The 24798-nt window shown below is 41.4% G+C and overlaps 1 protein-coding gene and 1 long non-coding RNA gene across 2 annotated transcripts in view; one reads left to right on the top strand and one right to left on the bottom strand.

The window, feature by feature from the left end:
* Nucleotides 1-1812: 1812 nt before the first annotated feature.
* LOC139029374 (uncharacterized) lies at nt 1813-17924 on the bottom strand. The gene is made up of 2 exons (XR_011481674.1): nt 17672-17924; nt 1813-3165 (listed from the first exon to the last, which is right to left on the bottom strand). It is a non-coding gene; the product is annotated as an uncharacterized lncRNA (long non-coding RNA).
* LOC139029373 (POU domain, class 2, transcription factor 1-like) overlaps nt 17385-24798 on the top strand; it is a 44692-nt gene continuing 37278 nt past the window's right edge. The window contains exon 1 of the mRNA XM_070449120.1: nt 17385-17453. Coding sequence (XP_070305221.1) covers nt 17408-17453 — 46 coding nt within the window. The 5' untranslated portion in view covers nt 17385-17407. The remainder of the gene's footprint in view (nt 17454-24798) is intronic.

Below are 24798 nucleotides of genomic sequence, written 5' to 3'. Positions count from 1 at the left end.
CTTGAAAATATGAAGTGTGATACTCAGTGATGTGTTTTGATGGATGTGCCCCAAACATTATGCGTTTTATTTCTTTGGCACATTTTTTGCAGTATTACTTTAGTGCCTTATTGCAAACAGGATGCATGCTTTGGATTTTTTTTTATTCTGTACAATTATTTTCACTCTGTCGATTAGGTTAGTATTGTAGAGTAACTACAATGTTGTTGATCCATCCTCAGTTTTCTCCTATCACAGCCATTAAACTCTAACTGTTTTAAAGTCACCATTGGGCTCATGGTGAAATCCCTGAGTGGTTTCCTTCCTCTCCAGCAACTGAGTTAGGAAGGACGCCTGTATCTTTGTAGAGACTGGGTGTGTTGATACACCATCCAAAGTGTAATTAATAACTTCACCATGCTCAAAGGGATATTCAATGTGTTTAAAAAAAATTCATACCCATCTACCAATAGATGGCCTTCTTTGCGAGGCATTGGAAAACCTCCCTGATCTTTATGGTTGAATCTGTGTTGGAAATTCAGTGCTCAAATGAGAAACCTTACAGATAATTGTATGTGTGGGGTACAGAGATGTTAAAGGCATATGTGGCAGGGACTCCTAACGATCACAGATTACAAAAAGAAAGCCAGCCACATCGCGGGCACCAAAGCCACCCTACCGGACGAGCTAAACACTTGTCCTCCCTGCTTAGATCACTCAGACGTGGGCAGTACYGGAGCATCATGGCAAAAACTGGAAGATCGGTCAATAGTTTCTACCCTCAGACCATCAGGCTGCTGAATAGCCACCACTAGACAGCTATCTGCTCCCTCATCCCCTCTGCTACTCCCCATTTTCATTATTTTATTTCACTTAGTCCTGCATGCCTAAGATTTTCACTATACCCTGCAATCACACCTGCAACCCTGTACATGTGACTATTATACACTCTGAATCTCTTAATCTATACACTATTACTGCACACAGAGTGAGTCCATGCAACTTATGTGACTTGTTAAGCACATTTTTACTCCTGAACTTATTTAGGCTTGCCATTATAAAGGGGTTGAATACATTTTGACTCAAGACATTTCAGTTTTTCATTTTTAAAGCTGAAATATGTAACCTTTTGGGGTGACCCGACCAAATTCACCTAGAAATGTGTGTTATAGATCTGTTATTCTCATTGAAAGCAAGTCTAAGAAGCGGTAGATCTGTTCTATGTGCGATATTTTTATGTATTTTATTCTTAAGTTTAATTTTTGCATCTTTTACTTTAGGTTTTCTACAGCAGCTTCAAACAGCTGAAAATACAATATATTTGGTTATGGAAAAGATATTTCACAGCAGTTTAGATGGTAAAATGATTATCTACACTATARATGATTGTTTTGTCACATAAACTGAAATTAGGCAAACTATTAACAGTTTTGCAACCAGGAAATTGCGGAGCGATTTCTGCATAGTGCATCTTTAATTAATTTGTAAACATTTCTAAAAACATAATTCTATTTTGACATTATGGGGTATTGTATGTAGGCCAGTGACACAACATCTAAATGTAATCAATTTTAAATTCAGGCTATAACACAACAAAATGCGTAAAACAATCAATGTGTGTGAATACTTTCTGAATTCACTGTATCTGATCCTAGACCAGGCAGCCTGGGAGGATGGGAAACTACGTTTTTACATTTACATTCACATTTACATTTACATTTGAGTTATTTAGCAGACGCTCTTATCCAGAGRGACTTAGTTAGCTAGGTGGGACAACCACATATCACAGTCAAAGTACATTATTCCTCAAAGTAYCTATCAGCAAAGTCAGTGTTAGTTCACAAAAGTTTTTATTTTGGGAGGAGGGGTGCGAGGAAGGGTGCTGTGGGATCATTTAAGATACCCTTTGAAGAGGTAGGGTTTCAGATGTTTTRGGAAGATGGGCAGGAACTCTGCTGTCCTAGCTTTAGGGGGCAGCTGGTTCCACCATTGGGGTGCCAGGACAGAGAAGAACTTGGACTGGGCWAGATGTAACTTGTAACTCTTCTTGCAGTAAAATCTCGTACACCCAAGTAATTCTCTGCAGTTGCCACCGCACCACAACATTTTCTTTGATTTCTGTTCAATTTCTGCGGTACTGTTGATAACCATGGCTATGAAAGCTAAGAAGCCAACCTTACTGAAACCTCCTCTACAACTCTCTTCACTGCCTCAGCATACGACACCTTCTGTGCACTGGCATACCGCAGGCCCCTCGCAAGGTCTGAGCAAGCCCCCTCCCCCCAAAAAAGCTAACTTCCTACAATTCAACACATTTTGGCATGGGTCAATCTTATGCTATTTTACACATTTTGCAATAAGCACATTTCCTGCAATTCTACACTTATTGCCATGGGGCAGAGATAAATCTCATGCTATTTTACACATTTTGGAATAAGGCTGAGAGAATTTTGCATTGTTAAAGCACATTTCGTGCTGTTCTACATATTTTGCCATAAGGCTAAGAGAAAATGGTGGTGGGGGGGGGGTGGTATGCCAGTGCTCCTGTACTACTCAAATCCTGGCAACAGCGACTTACCTTTCTCTCACTGGACCCTTCTGATCTCCAACACCATGYGTAACCCTTCAGTTAACACACACAGCTTTTTCCACCGATACTACACATTCCTTTGTCTGATGTCCTCCTGCACACTTCTCACATCTAGACATCTCCCTCCTACACACTGCTGGAACATGACCATAAGCTTGGCATATAACATTTTTATTATTATAAATGTTTATTCAATTGTTATTAAAATTGTTATTGTTATTATTGTTGTTGCATGGTCGAGAAGGGACCTGCTGTGTATCTCCTGCATACAACTAATACAACTTGAAATGAAAACACTGTAATGGATTCGGGACAAAAAGTCWCACGGGATAACTGACAAATCCTAACTTGACGTCGTCAGGTAAAGACTCTGCATCAAAACTTAGCAGGACAGACAGTATCTTCTGTGTTTCACCACGCTCTCCACCGGGTCTGAGTCGCAGCAAACGGCGGGCGTCACAGACACCAGGAATCTTCCATTTCAGTTGGTCCTCCTCAACACTTAAAGCCACTCCAGTTATCAATCGTTTCAATGGCGCTCTGCTCCGGAGAGCAAAGCACGTCTTGTCCTGAGGCGCGTGGTGTGTCCGCTCCTTCTGGAAGGAAGAAACACAAAAAGTTACTTTCACCAATTAAACATTCCCCAACCTCTTCTCCACCWACCTTGACACCACATATAGATCAGCCAGAAGGCAAGGATRCGTTCTCTCCAAAACATCTCACTCCCACTGGGCCAGAATCATCCTTGTCGTCATCGTGACGAGGCCCAAACTCAGTGTTCTTCGCCGCACCTGCCACCTCAGGTCCTCACTCMTGTCAGGTTACATTTTCTGAGCTACGAGAGTAAGTTTTTTTTGTTGATCTGGGTACCCTGTTCTTCGCCAACAGCGAAATCGGCTCAAAACAACGGTGATGTAGGTGGACCAGGTGGAGTAACAAACAGGATTCTGTGTTTTTTTTAAAGTGTTTGCTCTCGTGATYAAAACYCATATGCCAGGGACTCCTGAGTGGGGCAGCGGTCTAAGGCACTGCATCACAGTGCTAGAGGCGTCACTACAGACCCGGGTTCGATCCCGGGTTGGATCACATCCGGCCGTGATCGGGACTCCCATAGGGCGGTGCACAATTGGTGCACACTGCCAACCCTACAGGTCACCTACAATGCCAGTTGTCGCAGAAAGGAAAGAAGAAGATTATCAGGGACCCCCAGCGTCGTTCGGGTCAGGGAAGGGTTTGGCCGGGGGGACTTTACTTGGCTTATCGCCCTCTAGCGACTCCTTGTGGCGGGTCGGGCACCTGCAGGCTGACTTTGGTCATCAGTTGAACAGTGTTTCCTCTGACACATTGGTGTGGCTGGCTTCTAGGTTAAGCGGGCGGGTGTTAAGAAGCGCAGTTTGGCGGGTCATGTTTCAGAGGATGCATGACTCGACCTTTGCCTCCTGAGCTTGTTCAATACAATAGCAATGAGACAATACAAAAAAAACTGCATAGGCCTACGTGCTTTATTTGCCTTCCCAAGTATAACTTGTTTCAAAATTCGAACATACACTTTATGGAAAAGACATGTTGTGTGTTTCTGAAGGAAGAACCATGTTGACTAAATGACCGGGTGGCACAGATTACTGTTGGATTTGAAAAGGGTACTCCTCCCTCACCATTTATACTTCTATTGGCCCATTTATAAACTAGGACCAAGGGGCCAGGTTTCTGGTTGGAAGTACGCCATCCCATGTACCCAGAGGAGACTGGCGGTACTGCAGTTTWACTAACACCGAGCCCTGAAAGACGATTCCAAWAGWTGCCCCCATAGAGAAGTACATTTTCACAATTCATAAAAAGTCCGTTTCGTTATTACATTTGTGGCAAAAATATCAGTTTAATTTTTCAATTAATTGTCTTCAATGTCAATTTTTTTTCATTTCTATGGTTTATTTCGTTGTGTCGCAAATCCTTCTGTTTCCGGCAATATTTTCCGGCAATTGGACGACTGCGTGCGGTGTGGAAGGAAATTTGCAACACAAACAAACATGGAAGAGAGTGCACATGACATAAAGCACGGAGACACGGAGCTCGTACATATAAAAGAGGGGCTACTTCGGTCGCATGGATGTGGTTTGGGTATGAAAAGTCTGACACAGACCAGAAAACAGTCCTCTGCAAAATATGCCGCAGGCCGGTCCCGACAACACTCTCAGACACCACTAACCTCTTACCACCTACGCAAGAATCATGTGAAACAGTACGGAGAGAGTCTACGGATGAGACCCAAAAAAGTACAGTCGAGTGCTCAAAACAAACCCCCGACTCAGGCGATGCAAAAGGCTTTTGCCCGCGGCACACCATATGGCAAAGAATCACGAAGATGGAAGGAGGTAACAGCTGCCGTTACAACTTACATCTGCAAAGACATGGCCCCGATTTACACGGTCGAGAAACGGGGGTTTCGTGAGTTTAGTGCCATAATCTCGACCCAAGTGCAAATTGATATGTGACGCGTATTAAACTTCTAGGGCTGCAATCCCGTTAACGGGATCGATATGACAACAGCCAGTGAAAGTGCAGGGCGACAAAATCAAACAACAGAAATCTCATAATTAAAATTCCTCAAGCATACAAGTATTTCACACCATTTTAAAGATACACTTCTTGTTAATCCCACCACAGTGTCCGATTTCAAAAAGGCTTTACAGCGAAAGCAGCACAAACGATTATGTAGGTCACTGCCAAATCACAGAAAAAACACAGCCATTTTTCCAACCAAAGACAGGAGTCACAAAAAGCAGAAATAGAGATAAAATGAATAACTAACCTTTTGATGATCTTCATCAGATGACACTCATAGGACTTCATGTTATACAATAACATATATGTTTTGTTCGATAAAGTTCATACTTTATATCCAAAAACCTCAGTGTTACATTGGCCCATGTTCAGAAATGCCTCCAAAATATCCGGAGGAAATTGCAGAGAGCCACATCAAATAACAGAAATTACTCATCATAAACTTTGATGAAAGATACATGTTTTACATAGAATTAAAGATAAACTTGTTCTTAATGCAACCGCTGTGTCAGATTTCAAAAAAGCTTCACGGAAAAAGCAAAAACCATGCAATAATCTGAGGTCGGCCGCTCAGAGCACAATCTAGCCATACAGGTACCCGCCATATTGTGCAGTCAGAAGTCAGAAATAACATTATAAATATTCACTTATTTTTGATGATCTTCATCAGGATGCACTCCCAGGAATCCCAGTTCCACAATAAATGTTGATTTGTTTCGGTAATGTCCATAATTTATGTCCAAATAGCTACTTTTGTTAGCGCGTTTGGTAAAACAAATCCAAAGTCACGAAGCGCGTTCACTAAAAGCAGACGAATGCAAAAAGTTCCGTAACAGCCAGTAGAAACATGTCAAACGATGTATTGAATCAATCTTTAGGATGTTTTAACATAAATCTTCAATAATGTTCCAACCGGAGAATTCCTTTGTCTTCAGAAATGCGATAGAACAGGCTCGCTCTCACATGAACACGCATGGTCAGTGCATGTTCAGCTCATGATAGACCTTACTCAATCCCCTCTCCTTCGGCCCCACTTCACAGTAGAAGCATCAGACAAGGTTCTAAAGACTGTTAACATCAAGTGGAAGCCGTAGGAAGTGCAAAATGACCCATATCCCACTGTGTATTCGATAGGCGATGAGTTGAAAACCTACAAACCTCAGATTCCCACTTCCTGGTTGGATTTTTTCTCAAGTTTTTGCCTGCCATATGAGTTCTGTTATACTCACAGACATCATTCAAACAGTTTTAGAAACTTCAGAGTGTTTTCTATCCAAATAGAAACTGGGACTGAGGAGCAGGCAGTTTCCTCTGGGCACCTTTTCATCCAAGCTACTCAATACGCGCCTGAAGCCATAAGAAGTTTAATGCCAAAAAAACATGCAAAACAGGCCTATAGACATAGATTAGGAATCACTGGCCACTGTAAGGACATGAAACACTAACCACTTTAATAATGTCTCCGTGTCTTGCATTACTCATCTCATATGTATAAACTGTACTCTATACTATTCTACGGTATCTTGGTCACTTTAATTGTGTAAATATTGCATTACCCATCTCATATGTATATACTGGTACTCTATACTATGCCACTGTATCTTAGTCCAATGCCGCTCTGATATATGTATATATATTCTTAATCCATTCCTTACTTATATTTGGGGTATATGTTGTGAAGCTGTTAGATATTACTTGTTATATTACTGCACTGTCGGGGAGCTAAACGAAACGTCCTCTCACTGTCAACTGCGTTTTATTTCTGCAAACTTAACATGTGTAAATATTTGTATGAACATGACAAGATTCAACAACTGAGACAAACTGGACAAGTTCCACAGACATGTGACTAACAGAAATTGAATAATGTGTCTCTGAACAATGGGGGGGTCAAAATCAAAAGTAACAGTCAGTATCTGGTGTGGCCACCAGCTGCATTAAGTACTGCATGGCATCTCCTCCTCATGGATTTGCCTGTGAGATGTTACCCCACACTTCCACCAAGGCACCTGCAAGTTCCCGGACATTTCTGGGGGGAATGGCCCTAGCCCTCACCCTCCGATCCAACAGGTCCCAGACATGCTCAATGGGATTGAGATCCGGGCTCTTCGCTGGCCACGCAGAACACTGACATTCTGTCTTGCAGGAAATCACGCACAGAATGACCAGTATGGCTGTCAGGATGAGCCTGCAGGAAGGGTTCCACATGAGGGAGGAGGATGTCTCCCTGTAATGCACAGCGTTAAGATTGCCTGCAATGACAACAAAGCTCAGTCCGGCGATGCTGTGACACACCGCCCCAGACCATGACGGACCCGCCACCTCCAAATCAATCCCGCTCCAGAGTACAGGTCTCGGTGTAACGCTCATTCCTTCGACGATAAATGCGAATCTGACCATCACCCCTGGTGAGACAAAACCGCGACTCGTCAGTGAAGAGCACTTTTTGACAGTCATGTTCTGGTCCAGCGATGGTGGGTTTGTGCCCATAGGTGACATTGTTGCCGGTGATGTCTGAGTGAGGACCTGCCTTACAATAGGCCTACAAGCCCTCAGTCCAGCCTCTCTCAGCCTATTGTCTCCCTGTAGCGCTGTCTTAGTCGTCTCACAGTACGGACATTGCAATTTATTGCCCTGGCCACATTTGCAGTCCTCATGCCTCCTTGCAGCATGCCTAAGGCACGTTCACACAGATGAGCAGGAACRCTGGGCATCTTTCTTTGGTGTTTTTCAGAGTCAGTAGAAAGGCCTCTTTAGTGTCCTAAGTTTTCATAACTGTGACCTTAATTGCCTACCGTCTTAACAACCGTTCCACAGGTGCATGTTCATTAATTGTTTATGGTTCATTGAATAAGCATGAGAAACAGTGTTTAAACCATTTACAATGAAGATCTGTTAAGTTATTTGGTATTTTAAGAATTAACTTTGAAAGACAGGGTCCTGAAAAAGGGACGTCTTTTTTTTGGCCGAGTTTATAAACACAAGCATTTCGCTACACCTGCATTAACATCTGCTAAACACGTGTTTGTGACAAATACATTTGATTTGATTTTTGACCTGTCGCCAGAGTTCCAGAGACTTTGCCTAGCTGACAAGAGTGGAGCTGCAGGCTGCTGATGTCACCAGGCAAAGTTCCCACACCTTTGCTGAGCAGAGAAGAACCCAAGACAGACAAACTGTGCAGAAAATCATGGGTATAGTACTAGAGCATGTATTTTACTATCTACATGTGTGTAGGTTTTGTCTGACTAGTACACCCTACTAGCTGTCTGACCCTACTGTCTTTGAGTGCATTGATTAAATACATCTTTATCAATGAATTTAGTTTTGCACTAAATATACATCCAGTAAATTAAATGTTCAGTGTCCCTGTGTGTCTGCTCCTACAAACACTATGAGGTAACTGAGCTGCTGGTGAGAAACGGGGCATTGGTCAACGTAGCTGACCTGTGGAATTTCACCCCTCTCTTTGAGGCTGCAGCCAAGGGCAAATAGCCAAGAGATCTGCTGATGCTCAAGGTTAGTCTTCCTTCCTGTGCCTTTCATATTAGCTCTTGAAAAATGTTTGATTGACAGAAGGCAACTAGGTAGCTTTTTTCCCTTCTTTCTAGTCAGTACCGTGCAATATGTGTAACGGTAACTTTTTACGTAAAATGCTTTACATACATTTTAATGCCACATCTATCTATCTCTGTGTATCCCCACCAAGAAGAACTATGATGATAGCATGTCTTTGGACACGGGCATCCAGGTCCTGCTGGAAGGAGATGCTGCCCTCCTAAAGCACGGGGCTGACGACAACAATCAGGCCTRATCTCCCTGCACAACACAGCCTCATACAGAGTCACTACAACGACAACAATCAGGCCTCATCTCCCTGCACAACACYGCCTCATACAGAGTGAGTCAATACAACGACAAKAATCAAGCCTCATGTCCRTGCACAACACAGCCTCATACAGAGTCACTACAACGACAACAATCAGGCCTCATCTCCCTACACAACACAGCTTCATACAGAGTGATTCACAACAACGATTACATCAGGCCTCTGAAAACGTTTTACATGCTGTATGGTTTGCCATAAAGTTTTTACATTGACAAAATGCATACAAAACATATACACTGTGACATTGTGGCCTATGTAACAGCTTGGATGTCAGCAGGCTTTAGAAGACAGTGTATGCATTGTTTTTAGTTTACAAAACCTTCCAGAAAACCATCCATCACATAAAATAGCATCACCCATACTGTGATGAAAGAGAGCTAGTGGAAAGTCTTCATATGTATTAGCGTGGATGTCATCAGTCATTGGGCAAGTCATGAGGATGTTAAATCATGTCCTCGGGTCTCTCTCGCTCCTCTGTCACTCCTCTCCTGTCTCTTCTTTCCTCTGTCACGTCTCTCCTCTACAGCACACGCATATTGTGGCCCTCCTGATCAAGTTCAATGCCCGTGTGAACGCCACTGACAAGTAAGCCTTCAACCCTCTACACAAAGCAGTTCAGTAGGTAAACATAGTGAATGTGTTATCTCTCTAGTTGCACAAGTGTTTGACTTACAATGACGTAGTCTAGTCACAATAATTCACATCTAATATATTTTGACACARATGGCTAYGGAAACCCCTTATCACCCAGTACCTCTCCCTCTGACCATATCRTCCTCCTTTCTCAGGCTGATGGTATCTCTGCCCTGTTGATGGAAACTATGCCCCCAGGTGCAGAGAGGAGGYATCACCAGCTCAGCTCATCAGTGTCCAATCTCTGGATGGGACAACAGACATTGCTTAATCTGCGCTTGATTCGGCCCATGGGCCACCCAGCAAAACTGACWAATTCATAAATCCTTTAGCTATTMTATTTTAACCTTTTGTGTGTATTTCATAAAGCTTGCAGGTTTTTACAATATTATTTATTTGTAACTATCAGACAAATCTGTAATCTTTTCCTGTAATTGGCCCTCAGGGCTACAATGTTAAAGAACAGTGGACCAGCAGCAATCAATATGAAGCCTGACACCACTGGAGGTGTTGATGGTATTTGTGTAGAACAAGAAAGAAAACAAGTAGTTAGTTAACAACAAGTAGCTCAGACAGCTCCATCCCAACATACTCTGTGGACTCCCATCCCAATCCTGCTGTATGTCCTGCTCGCTCATCAGGAGGTCCTGCTGAAGCTCACTAGTCTTCTCCTGCATCAACCCAGGGTGCTGGTGGAGGGAAAATAGACAAAGCAATGTGCTTATCACATTTTTTTCAGGGTTTGGGGGAGCACTTGGTAAGCCATCCTCACATAAAACATAACAGGCCTGGCCTATTTCTGTGTTTATTTCCCCCTTGGGGCAGTTATTTTTTCACAATGTCATCAACATAATGTTGTGAGTGTCTTATAGAATCCTGGTGAAGTTGAGAAACCAATAGTACAAAAATKTTTTATCAAATACTGTGTATGTCTATATATTTTTTGCTAATTATGTGATACAAGGTGACAGTATTGATWMCTAYACTGATTAATTGGGACACAACTCAWATTATGAGCTTGGTTTGTAAAATGGGCATATCATAACTGCATAAGTTTTTAATAACGTTTTCAAAAACTTCATTGCGTTGTGTCAAACAGAATATCATACAATGGTCTCCTGACGTGCACATATATAGCAAGCGACAGCACTGTCCTGTTATTCCCGAATAATTTACTTCATACACAAAATGTTGTTCATGTTTCCAGTGGTTGTGTGCATGGTGCTTTGTGCCACCATATTTCCCCTCCCCCAGTAATCCAGATCCACGACCCTGCTCTTATCTCGTGCTGGAATGCACGTTCACGCTTGTTGTGCTGCAGTGCTAGTGCCCATGTACTAATTGGCTCCTCAAACCTGACCTAACAAGATGTCAGCACCCACGAATCCGGTATATGCCACCGTCAGTAGATTACATTGGGGAAAAAACATCCGACCATCTTGGAGGCTGTRTAGTTCTTATTATAGCTCAATGGTTTTGAATCTGAATTTAGAGAACTGAACTTGAAAACTGAATCTCAATGCATCTGAGAAGTTGAATATATGAAACTTTGATCAACTTGAAATTATAGTTTGTAACTTGATACACAGACAATGAATGCAATATCTACCATATTGAAACTGAATACATAAATATTGAATTTGTAGATTCAATTAAATTGAAATAGAATTTTAAAACCGAATACAATATTCACTCAATTTAATTTCAAATCATGAAATTCAAGTTCAYTTTGAATTTAATTTGTGCATTACAAATTCTAAAATATTACATTCAAATTCAATATCCTAATAAAAAATTATGAAATTCAAATACATGTTGGCACTGAAATCGCTACATAGTAGACTTTTGTTGAGTCTGAGAACGAAATGTATATATTTTAAATAACATTCTTAGAACGTTCTTTGAATGTTACTGTTTTCTTGTTTTTTTTTTATGGAAAGTTTTCCTAATGTTCTGAGAATATGACTTTAAATAGAACCATGAGGAAACTTGTAAAAAAACGTTATGCTGAATTACTGAAATTCCCACAGAAGAACGTTGTTTAACGTTTTCTGGACTATTTGAGTACAATCCCAATGTCAAACCAGTTAGAGAACATTCCAAGAACATTAACTTAAATGTAATCATGTCCAAGACGCTTGGACCTTCTTTTTTAAAATTTTCTGTGGTATAGTTAACAAACAATCCCCCATAAAGAAAATGAGAATTAAAAACAGGTTCAGCCCCTGGTTCTTCGACCGTGATCTTGCAGAGTTACTCCATCTCAAGAATTGCATTTGGCGAAAMGCTCGGCACACGCATACTCAGGCTGACTGGCTATCGTTCAGGCAAATGAGAAATAAGCGCACTCAGGCTATCCYGAAGGCCAAAGTTAGTTACTTTAAGGAGCACTTCTCTCTGTGGGTCTAACCCCAAGAAGTTCTGTAAAATGGATAAAGACCTGGAGAATAAACCCTCCTCCTCACAGCTGCCTATGTCCCTCAATGTTGATGATGTGGTTGTTACTGACAAGAAGCACATGGCTGAGCACTTTAATCACCACTTCATTAAGTCAGGATTCATATTTGACTCAGCCATGCCTCCTTGCCCGTCCAAAATTTCCTCATCTCTCACTTCTTCTAATGCGACTATCCCCGATGCTTCTCCCTCTTTTTCCCTTGCCCTGCTAAAAGTTTCTCCCTGCAGGCAGTCACTGAGTCCGAGGTGCTAAAGGAGCTCCTTAAACTTGACCCCCAAAAAACATCTGGGTTAGATGGTTTAGACCCTTTCTTCTTTAAGGTTGCTGCCTCTATCATCGCAAAGCCTCTCTCCGACCTTTTTAACCTGTCTCTCTTTTCTGGGGAGGTTTCCATTGCTTGGAAGGCAGCCACATTTCGTCCTTTATTTAAAGGGGAGACAAGCTGATCCTAACTGTTATAGGCCTATTTCTATTTTGCCCTGTTTATCAAAAGTGTTGGGAAAACTAGTATTCTCTCGGGTATGCAATCTGGTTTCCGCTCAGGTTATGGATGTGTCAARGCAACCTTATATGTCACCATTGCCCTTGAMTCGAAGCAATATTGTGCTGCTATTTTTATTGACTTGGCCAAAGCTTTTGATACGGTAGACCATTCAAATTACTGTGGGCTGGCTAAGGAGTATTGGTGTCTCAGAGGTRTTTGGCCTGGTTTGCTAACTATCTCAGAAAATCTGCTGTCTCAGCTACTGCCTGTCACCAAGGAAGTACCCCAAGGCTCAATCCTAGGACCCACGCTCTTCTCAATTTACATCAACAACATAGCTCAAGCAGTAGGAAGCTCTCTCATCCATTTATATGCAGATGATACAGTCTTATACTCAGCTGGCCCCTCCCCGGATTTTGTGTTAAAAGCTCTACAACAACGCTTTCTTAATGTCCAACAAGCTTTCTCTGCCCTTAACCTTGTTCGGAACACCTCCAAAACAAAGGTCATGTGGTTTAGTAAGAAGAATGCCCCTCTTCCCACAGGTGTCATTACTACCTCTGAGGGTCTAGAGCTTGAGGTAGTCACCTCATACAAGAACTTGGGCGTATGGCTAGACAGTGCACTGTCCTTCTCTCCGCACATATCAAAGATGCAGGCTAAAGTTACATCTAGACTTGGTTTCCTCTATCATAATCGCTTCTCTTTCACCCGAGCTGCCAAACTAACCCTGATTTCAAATGACCATCCTACCCATGCTAGATTACGGAGACATAATTTATAGATCGGCAGGTAAGGGTGCTCTCGAGCGGCTAGATGTTCTTTACCATTCAGCCATCAGATTTGCCACCAATGCTCCTTATAGGACACATCAGTGCACTCTATACTCCTCTGTAAACTGGTCCTCTCTGTGTATACCCATCGCAAGACCCACTGGTTGATGCTTATTTATAAAACCATCTTAGGCCTCACTCCCCCCTATCTGAGATATCTACTGCAGCCCTTATCCTCCACATACAACATGTGTGTTTTGTKCTATATTTATATTGTATAWTTTTTTTAAATCCCAGGCCCCCGTCCCTGCAGGAGGCCTTTTGCCTTTTGGTAGGCTGTTATTGTAAATAAGAATTTGTTCTTAACTGGCTTGCCTTGTTAAATCTAAAAATAAATAAAATGTTTGAACTTTTAGGAAACGTTCTTTTAAAGTATTGAAATACCAAGAAAATATATATATATTTTTTGTCAAGTTCTTTAAATGTGCTGAGAATTTTTCAAAGCCAAACAACCATCCTGCACCAGTCCGAGAAAGTTGTGTATGAATGTTGAATGAATGTTGTATAAAAAATAACCATAGGACAACCACTCACCAAGCTCTAAGAAACATGTGGTTTTCAGAACGTTATGTGCTAGCTGGGCAGATAGCCTACATCGAATTCCCTGCACCAGTTTTGTTGTTGCATAAAGTAGACCTATGCACCTTTTTATTTATCATAACTGTTCGCTTGGAAGTATGAAGCAGCCCATATTCTACGCTTGTGAAATACGTTTTTGTGTGGAAAAATAGAGGTAGATGAGGCCAATTGTTTACAGCAGTCGTCATATTCATCCACAGCCTGCAGATGGCAGTGTTGGACTGAAAACATAAGGCTGAATTACCTGGAAGTATKTGGGCTTCTATATGTAGCCCTGGATGTAGTTGGGCTTAATGCTTACCTCAGTTTATTTATGCCATGACATGTTACCTGCTAGATTATTTACACATTCTTAAAGTTGTGCAAGTGTTATAACGTCACCTTGATTGCTTAGCAAGTACCACTTCCCCCTCGATTCGGCTCATACCTGGCTCGAACAAGTCACTAGGTTCTATAGCCACAAAGTTATAATTATGGCTAAACCAACCTATTTCTACAATTTCTCTTCATAAAATGTGATTTTAAACCTGACCCTAACCATAACCACACTGCTAACTGTACGCCTAACCCTAACCTTAAATTAAGACCAAAAAGCATATTTTGGGTTTTCATGAATTTCTACATTATTGACAYTTTTGACTTTGTGGGTCAAGAATTTAGTAGAAAACAACTCCAACTCAGGACCTCTGTTTTGCTAACACACGTGACCGSCCTCCTRGACAACATTCCAACGGTTTGAGCTACCTAAAAGGGACTAATTGGGTGGCTACATCCGTGCATGGCCGGCCCGCTCATTAGGCAGGATTAGGCGGCAGATTGARGAGGGCAGCATTTTCTGAGCTAAACTGATTAAGARACACACCTCCAACAACAACACATACAACCTCACATAATTCTGCCRCAAAACAATGACAATTTCTCTCYCAACCAGTGTATATGCATATGGGCGTTTTAGGTGAGAGCTGATGCTGCKCTGTGATAAACAGTGGCCACTTTGTCAATTCCCAGCTCGCATCTCCAGGGTGCTGTTGGAGAGACGCATCGCTGCAGCGCTACACCAACATTCTGTCCCAAAAAATGGTCTAACATAAATCATGTAGCAGATATAGGATATGGTAGAAAGAGTATGTGGCCTTTTCTGTAGCCTACAGGCTGGAGATMAAATGGATGACAATGTAATGAGACTGACATTTTTTACATCATGCAGGTTTCTATGATCAAATGGCCTAGCCTAAATGGCGTTCAATCTAATAAAAAATGTGCTGTCATGTTAACAAACAACAAATCCTAAAAACCGGACAGGTCAAAGTAAAATGGACAATATTGAACAGATAATCACAATTGTTGTCCAGGAGTTTTACCCCCATTGTCATGATCAGTTGTTTCAAGTTTTTATCCATACATTTTTGCACATTGCAAATAGGCTCACGATAAGTCCCGATAAAGTTGGGTAGCTGATAATCAGTACTTAAATAGCCAAATTGATTAGTCACAGGAATCAGGACTAATAAAGCCAATGCAACGGCCTGTTTTACAAACGTTGGGCCTACCACATGGATGGGCCTACCACATGGATGGTCCTACCACATGGATGGGCCTACCACATGGATGGGCCTACCACATGGATGGGCCTACCACATGGATGGGCCTACCACATGGATGAGCATTCATAACATTCCTTTGAGGCTGACATGGTAGAATACACCTCAGTAATACAAGCCGTTTTTTTGTGTTTTACAAACGGTAGGTTTAACATATAGATTCATACAATTCTGATGTCAAGTTGCTTYCTTAGCGAGTACCACTTAACCCCCAATTCGGCTCATACCTGGCTCGAACTCGGGACCTCTGCTTTGCTAACACTCCTTGACAATGTTCCAATGGTACAATTGGATGGCTCCATCCGCAACATGTCAAGCTATCTGTGAAGTGAGCTCGCAGTACGTCCTTAACGCCGTTACACAAACTGCAACCAGGTAGTCTACAACAGTACATACATAGTACAGTACTATCTATGTAACAATATATAGGCTACCCACTGTGAATACACTGTACCAACTTCTGTAACCATATAACTACATAGGTTTTAGGCCACTTGGTGTATATTGGGACCACACCTCTCATTGTCTCAACCACCTTAATAAGCTCTGGTTTGAGAAGACTACAGGTGAGTGCAGAAAGTAATACAGTGGAAACCCATCTAATCCTTTCAGTGGTCATGAGTGGAAGAAGACAATGAGGCCATGGGACAAAGGATTCTATAGATTATATTATGGAGACGCAAGGATGCCTCTGATAACTCTGAGGCAGTGTTATCATGCATTTCTCTCTCACACACACAGACACAAGGTGTCTGCTCTGTACTCATATCACTTTGAAAAAAACTACAACTGAATGGATTGCACTGCCCTGGTCAGGATGTGTATACCCTAGACAAGTACACTGAAGCTTTCAATTACAACCTGTAATGATACAGGGAGAAAAACAATTATTTCCATTAAGAGAACTCAGGGATCAGGCAGTTGTACTCAGCATTGATAGACGTTTGTCACTCAGCCCTATATAAAATACACCAACGAAAGCGTAAAGGTTCTTTGTGGTTGAGGTTTGTTGTTTTCTATCAGTTCTCCTGAAAATCTATTATAGTATAGTCAAATYTAAATGCCTATTTGCTAATTACATCATAAGTCATAAGGGCAGTYCATGTTGTGGATGGATAAACAACAGGTTTCCCCCTCCATCCCTTTTCTACTCTTTGGGGGCCTTCTTCTGGCACACGTGGAGTCTGCTGCTCATAACATGAAACCTACTGTGAGAAATGACTAATGTCACTGAACTTCAATTCATAATCACAGAGATCTGTCAATGGGATCCATAGATGTTTCAACTTGATTGCCTGAAGATCAAAATAAAATTCAATAGGGCGGTGGAGCAGTACATACATCGAGTTTAGGGGAAAACCTCAGGAGACAACCCTTGCTTTTATTCTATTGATTTAAAAAACTGAGGCTGAACACATATAGGCTAGACTATTATGCGCTACTGTATACACACACACATTGTTTACCACACATGTATGCCATTTCACATACACTAACAAACACAAACAACGATTATGATACTATTCAATATTCTGCCATATTTGCAGCCTACAACATTGAAGATATTTGAAGATGTATTTAGTTKAATTTACTTTAGACTACTTAGGTTATTAGAATATTACTAACATGGGTTAACACACGCAAATATAACATGGTACGAAAAAACATATTCATACTTTTTCAAATGTATTTTTAAAGTAGGTCAAAATACAGTGCACTTGCACATGAGTTGTGTGTGGTGTGTGTAGATTATAAATCCCTTTCCTACCAGGGCTGGGATTTCGTGTTAAATATTCAAAATGGCGGACGGAGGAGCAGCGAGTCAAGATGAGAGTTCAGGACCAGGTAATCATTACAGCATTTTACATATTCATACTTATATTCAAAAACTATTTATCTGAAACCGTTTAGCACAGAAGAAAGCCGACAACAAAATAATTTGGCACAATGTTGCTGTTGTCCGCATCATTTCAATTAATTCACCGCTAGCGGATATTTGACAGGGGGAAACAGTATTGCAGTGCGACGGCGAAAAATAAATATATATAAAAAGGCATGCCTACCTTTGTGATTAGACCGCTGTACGCCGCTACATATTCATACCGCTGTCTACAAATACGATTTAGCATATTTTATTAGTAATCGGCGACGTGACTGTTGTTTTTATACATGCCATATTCAGATATTGCTCAAATACTGTAGCTGTGCTAGCTTSATACGGTGGTTAGCCTGGCTGCTATAGCTAGGCGATCGGCTTTGTGTTGATGCTTATTATTGTGGCGTGAACCTTCTTGGAGGATGTTTGCATATTCATTTTTTTTTTCACCAACAGTCAGCGGCTGCGCGTACTACACGTTACAGTAACATAATAGAAAGCCGAGAAGCTAACTTGCTTCATGTCGTATGGCGATTTTATATGCCTATTCTCCCCAGCCTTTGTGTTCGGTGCAGTGTTGTAGCTGTTGTGTTATTCATGTGGGCCTGTCCGACCATAGAGAGAATGCGGAGTTCAGCATATTCCATTAACTATTCGACATATCGCGTTCGACGCAAAATATGTCAACCCTTTTAGCTTGCCAGTTATAGACAATGKCAATTTCTCATGTTTTTAGATTAAAAGTAGGCTAAAACATATTTTTTTCATCCATGGTAGGCAGCTACAATCTGCCCATTTTCAGCACCTAATGCGTGAACTAGTTTCACTGACATCAACAACAGCACTACTTTTCTTTAGCATAAAAGCRCTAACTCATTATGAAATGTTTAACATATATTGTCGTTTTTAGGACGTATTGGTCAAACCCTTTATGAAATGTTTAGCATATATTGACGTATTGGTTGTGCTGCCTACCTCCTGGGTGTTTTAGCTTTAGTGATGAATAAACGAGTTTGACTATTTATTTTTAGCCAAAATATAGCTAGCTAAAATAATTACATAAAGGCTGTTCCTGCCACCTTAAATGCAACTAATAACATTCACGGTCGACATGAGAGAATTTGACCAGGGGACCTGCCCTGCTCCAAATAACCGAGAACAACTGATACAATTGTATATTTTGCTGCCGCCATTGTCTCGARTTTCGCTATGTGGTTTTCTGAGTTTGGATTAAAGATTTGAAGTTTCGCCCCAAACGCCCGACTCYCTCTTGTCTTGATTTATCTTGTGTGTGCGTCTGCATGGGTGGCGTTTGTTTACGCAGTCTGAATATATTAAAAACTTCATTAGAATGCCTAATTCGGGGAGGTTTCCTATATTTAAAAACAGTGCAGTCGATCTCTCCGCCTCTCTCGTTTAGAATGAATCACGTCTTCAGTATAGGTTTTGAATGCCGTTTTTTAACGATCCGTGTCCGAGAAGCTTAGTTTACCTGTGRCAGGTAGCGAGGCCCATTTCCGGGGCAGAAGAGAGGCACAACCCATTAATGTTCTCGGTCTCATTTTGATGAAAGGGCAGCCAACTGCTCCCACCCATTTTCTTTTCACATTCCGCTGTTTCACCGTGATAATAAACACTCCAGATTAACACACAGAGTTGCRGAAGTAACCTACAAATTGTTTGCTCTCGATGTGATGTATTTTATGATGAACTTGATGATGAACTTTGATGAACATTCTATCTGGCCAGCAAACACATTTTCCAAAAGATTCGTGAACTATGCCATTTTCTGCTTAGGCTAATGTTTGTGTGTGTCAACATTTTAGTTGTTGTTTACATTCCTCTTATTAAACAGAAGCTTATCGCTGTGTTGTGAAACCASGCTGTCTGTAAAACATCACTTGGGGGGGTCAATTTATTTTTTTGTTGCTTTGGGAAGGATACTGTGTTCCCCCCCCCTGGTTTACATTCACTAGCAGGTTTGACTATATCATTTCTTCCATCCTAGCCAAAGTTCCTCATCTACTTGTATGCGCCTCCCCTATAGCAAGGAATTTTGGTACTCTGTCTATCCTACACTCTATCACCATTCATAGTGACAATAGTGGTAGGTGGATTGTTTGTCCAGATCTGCAATAGGCTAACTAGCAATCATACCACACATAAAAACATTCAAAGCTGCATCAATTTTCAATATGAATCCACAAGAACAAATAGGAATAGCTGATAGGCAGCYGAGAGGCCAGGTGCATCATTGCACATGAAATCATTAAAAAAAGCTCTCCTATTGATCTTGTTTAGGGACAATACAATTATCCTTCCTAGGCTAGCCTACAACACCACAATACAATTAATAATTGCATTGTTGTTTTCAGGTGAGTACAAAATTCTACTCTAGGCTGCATTGAAAATGTAATTTGAATAACGGCACAAAGTCCTGTGATTTGAACGTTTAATTCCATTTGGATCAGTTACTCTCGACAGTTTATGAGGTCGAGAAAGGCACACAGTAGCAGGCCAGTCTAGTTGTATTTTCATTTCTGATACTGAGATGCGCTGTCTGTTGTGGATCATCGTTCTCCCAAATCGTGCGATAATAATGTGGCCACATGCTCCCGGCAGGCCCAGTTATTCAGGAAAGCTTAATGCTCTTTCTTCCTCCTCTCCAATTCAAGCGGCTATTCCTCGCGCACCTAGAACCTAATGCTTCAACATAGCCAAAATATTTGTAATTTAACTTTTTGACAAATACAAATATTCTCACACTTTTGTCCATAATAGTCTCATCATGTAGACTATACCTGCACTGTATCTGCGAGCGGTTGTGTGGGCATGTGGGCACATTCGCTATACCTACGTGACATTTTTAGTGACAAAATCATCAGTAGTCCTAGAGTTGAAAATGCAATGGAAACCCTTTTAAATTGTATTTTTTATTTTGAACATGAGAATTTAATTGAAAAATATATTTTTTTTGTGTACTATGTATTTACACACTGACTTTTATCCGCAACAAGTTAATTTGATGGAAACAACTCTTTATTTATTTGACCAAGTTTGACATTTTTTGTCATTTTTTTGTTGTTGGGCGGGTTACAGGTACATTATCCATTATAAATGTTTACGTTTATAACATGTACTCATAGGCTCCCACTCAAAAGAAGGGAAAAAAATCAGGAATACATAGAGAGTTTAAGTAAAGATTTCAGTATAAACAGGAAAAGAAAAGAAAAACATGTGGGCTCCACTCCCAACCTTCCATTCCCCCAACTTCCATTCCCCAACCTTCCTTCCCCCAACCTTCCATTCCCAACCCCAACTTCCATTCCCACCAACCCTCCAACCCCAACTTCCATTCCCCAACCTTCACCCACCTTCCATTCCCCACCTATCCATTCCACCTTCCATTCCCCCACACTTCCATTCCCCAACCCCAACCTTCCATTCCCCAACTTCCATTCCCCCAACCTTCCATTCCCCCAACCCCAACCTTCCATTCCCCAATTCCTTCCCCCAACCTTCCATTCCCCCAACCTTCCAGTTCCCCCAACCCCAACCTTCCATTCCCCCAACCTTCCATTCCCCCAACCTTCCATTCCCCCACCTTCCATTCCCCCAACCCACTCCATTCCCACAACCTTCCATTCCCCAACCCCAATTCATTCCCCAACCCAACCTTCCATTCCCACCAACCTTCCATTTCCCACATACCTTCCATTCCCCCAACCCCAACCGTCCATTCCCCAACCTTCCATTCCCCCACCCAACCTTCCATTCCCAAACCTTCCATTGCCCCAACCTTCCATTCCCCCAACCCCAACCTTCCATTCCCCCAACCTTCCATTGCCCAACCCTTCCCTTCCCCCAACACCTTCCATTCCCCGACCCACCCACCAATTATGTCTCCATCCAAAGATTAAAATAGTTATATATAGTGCTGCCTGCCAGCAATAATTGTCACTGATTGACAGAGAGATTCACAGAGCTATCATCATTAATTAACATAATAGARACAAAGCATTGAATATTTACATTCATGCACTTCAAAATWAATMTTGTAACTTTTCCCCAGAAGTCTTTATCTGCAGGGCATTCCCACATCACATGTGCCTACCTGATTTAGGGGACACAGTGACGAGTTGGGGGAAATTTCARTGTGAAACGTTTCCTTGGTGTTAAATACAGTCTATGAACGAACTTAAATTGTATAAATTGACGGTTCGGATTACGGAATACCAAGGTCATATTTTTCCATATTCTGTTCCAGTTAAAGGGTTGTTCAGATTCAAWTAGATCTGTGGACCATACTTTTTTAATGGCTAGCTTAGAATATGAGCTTTCCAAAAGTTGTTTATACATTATAGAGATCAGTCCTTTCAGGAGCCCAGATATATTTTTTAAAATAAATCCCATCATTGGATGGTTCGGTAGTTGGGTTTCCCAAGGGACTCCACAGGGCAACAGAGATTACCTAAATTGTAAATATAGAAAAAACGGAGTTCCCTAGTAATGTGTATGTATCTTTAAAATCTTGGAATGTTCTCAAACCATTACTGTCCATGATATCTGCAAGTGCACGGATTCCACATTTGGACCATTGGGGGAATGCAAAAGGAAATGATGTTAGCAATAATAGGACCAAAGCAAAGTTTACATTGTTTAAGGGATATATCAGTGAAGACCACCTCTTCCAGGGCAGTAGGAGACACCATATTTCTCMCTATACTCAGCCAGYTGGCAGAAAAATAATGTCTGAAATACAACTCTGATGGGAAAATGTACATATCGTTTGTTGTAAATATATTTTWGAATATTRGCATGAAATTCGGTCGACAATTGGATTCAAACCTAGCTATAGACACCCTAAAGACTCTGGCAATTGCGCTAGTCCGGTGTCACTTTSATTATGCCTGCACATGAATGGTTCACRAGCAACCGCAAACATCTAAAGAATAAGCTCCAGATCAGCCAAAACAAGCTTGTAAGAATTGTACTTAAASTCATCTGGATGTTGAGCATTTTAAGCAGCTAGGCTGGCTATCTGTGGGAAAAYGACTAGTATTAATTTACCTTGGTCTAGTCCACAGAATTATCACGGACTCAGCCCCCAGGTAACTATCCAACTATTTTTCCCCCCATTTTTTAGAGATGTCTACCAGCATAATACTGGAGCCAGAGACTTTAATATTCCCTGTTTTAAATATAAGAGTTTATCTGGTAAGAACACATTTTTATATTCCGGTGCTGTTGAGTGAAACAAACTACCACAGCAACTCAAAGCCATACCAACCATAACCACTTTWAAAAAATAATGTCAAAAGCTGGCTGATGGAGCCTTTTTTGAATGTATCGCTGTAATGTGTCTGTATCTATGTAGGGAAAGGGGGATACCTAGTCAGTTGTACAACTGAATGCATTCAATTGAAATGTGTCTTCCACATTTAACCCAACCCCTCTGAATCAGAGAGGTGCGGGGGCTGGCATAATATACATCCCCAGCACCCGGGGAACAGTGGGTTAACTGCCTTGCTCAGAGCCCGGGGAACAGTGGGTTAACTGCCTTGCTCAGGGCCCGGGGAACAGTGGGTTAACTGCCTTGCTCAGGGCCTGGGGAGCAGTGGGTTAACTGCCTTGCTCAGGGCCCGGGGAACTGCGCTAACTGCCTTGCTCAGGGGAAGAACAACAGATTTTTACCTTGTCAGCTCGGGGATTCAATCCAGCAACCTTTCGGTTACTGGCCCAACGCTCTAACCACTAGGCTACTAGGTATCTCTGTTATTGTAAATGTATTTATGTAAAAAATAGGGACCACAATGGAATTAAGTCCCCACCTTATTGTGCTATCCCAGTCACTTAAAAAATCTTTGTACTGTGTATATATACAGTACCAGTCAAAAGTTTGGACACACCGACTCATTCCAGGGTTTTTCTTTATTTTCACTATTTATTATATTGTAGAATAATAGTGAAGACATCAAAACTATGAAATAACACATATGGAATCATGTAACCCAAAAAGTATTAAACAAATCAAAATAATTGTATATTTGAGATTCTTCAAAGTAGCCACCCTTTGCCTTCATGACAGCTTTGCACACTCTTGGCATTCTCTCAACCAGCTTCATGAGGTCGTCACCTGGAATGCATTTCAATGAACAGGTGTGCCTTGTTAAAAGTTAATTTGTGGAATTTCTTTCCTTCTTAATGCGTTTTAGCCAATCAGTTGTGTTGTGACAAGGTAGGGCTGGTATACAGAAGATAGCCCTATTTGGTAAAGGACCAAGTCCATATTATGGCAAGAACGGCTCACATAAGCAAAGGGAAACGACAGTCCATCATTACTTTAAGACATGAAGGTCAGTCAATCCGGATCATTTCAAGAACTTTGAAAGTTTCTTTAAGTGCAGTCACAAAAACCATCAAGCACTATGATGAAACTGGCTTTCATGAGGACCGCCACAGGAATAGAAGACCCAGAGTTACCTCTGATATAGAGGATAAGTTCATTAGAGTTACCAGCCTCAGAAATTGCAGCCCATATAAATGCTTTACAGAGTTCAAGTAACTGAAAGGAGACTGCCTGAATCAGGCCTTCATGGTCGAACTGCTGCAAAGAAACCACTACTAAAGGACACCAATAAGAATAAGACACTTGCTTGGGCCAAGAAACACGAGCAATGGACATTAGACTGGTGGAAATCTGTCCTTTGGTCTGATGAGTCCAAATTTGAGATTTTTGGTTCCAACCGTCGTGTCTTGTGAGAAGCAGAGTAGGAGAACGGATGATCTCCGCATGTGTGGTTCCACCGTGAAGCATGGAGGTGTGATGGTTTGGGTGTGCTTTGCTGGTGACACTGTCAGTGACTTATTTAGAATTCAAGGCACACTTAAACAGCATGCAAATATAAAATATATTTTGATTTGTTTAAAAACTTTTTTGTTACTACAGTGTTCTGGGCGGCAGGTAGCCTAGTGGTAAGAGCGTTGGACTAGTAACCGAAAGGTTGCAAATCAAGTCCCTGAGCTGACAAGGGAAGATATCTGTCATTCTGCCCCTAAACAAGGCAGTTAACCCAATGTTCTCCACCATCATTGAAAATAAGAATTTGTTCTTATTCTGAACTTGCCTAGTTAAATAAAGTGAAAAGGAAAAAAGAAGATTTCCATATTGTTTTTCATGAGTTTTGAAATGTCGTCACTATTATTCAACAATAGTAGAAAGTGTTACAAAAACTCATTATTTGTACTAACTTTTGACTGACACTGGTATGCATTTTTGTAAACTGACAAATACAAATCATATCATGGGGTAGG

This window comes from Salvelinus sp. IW2-2015, linkage group LG2, assembly GCF_002910315.2.
Source record: "Salvelinus sp. IW2-2015 linkage group LG2, ASM291031v2, whole genome shotgun sequence".
NCBI lineage: Eukaryota > Metazoa > Chordata > Actinopteri > Salmoniformes > Salmonidae > Salvelinus > Salvelinus sp. IW2-2015.
Note: the sequence above shows the minus strand (reverse complement) of the source record. Positions and strands in the feature narration are given on the sequence as shown.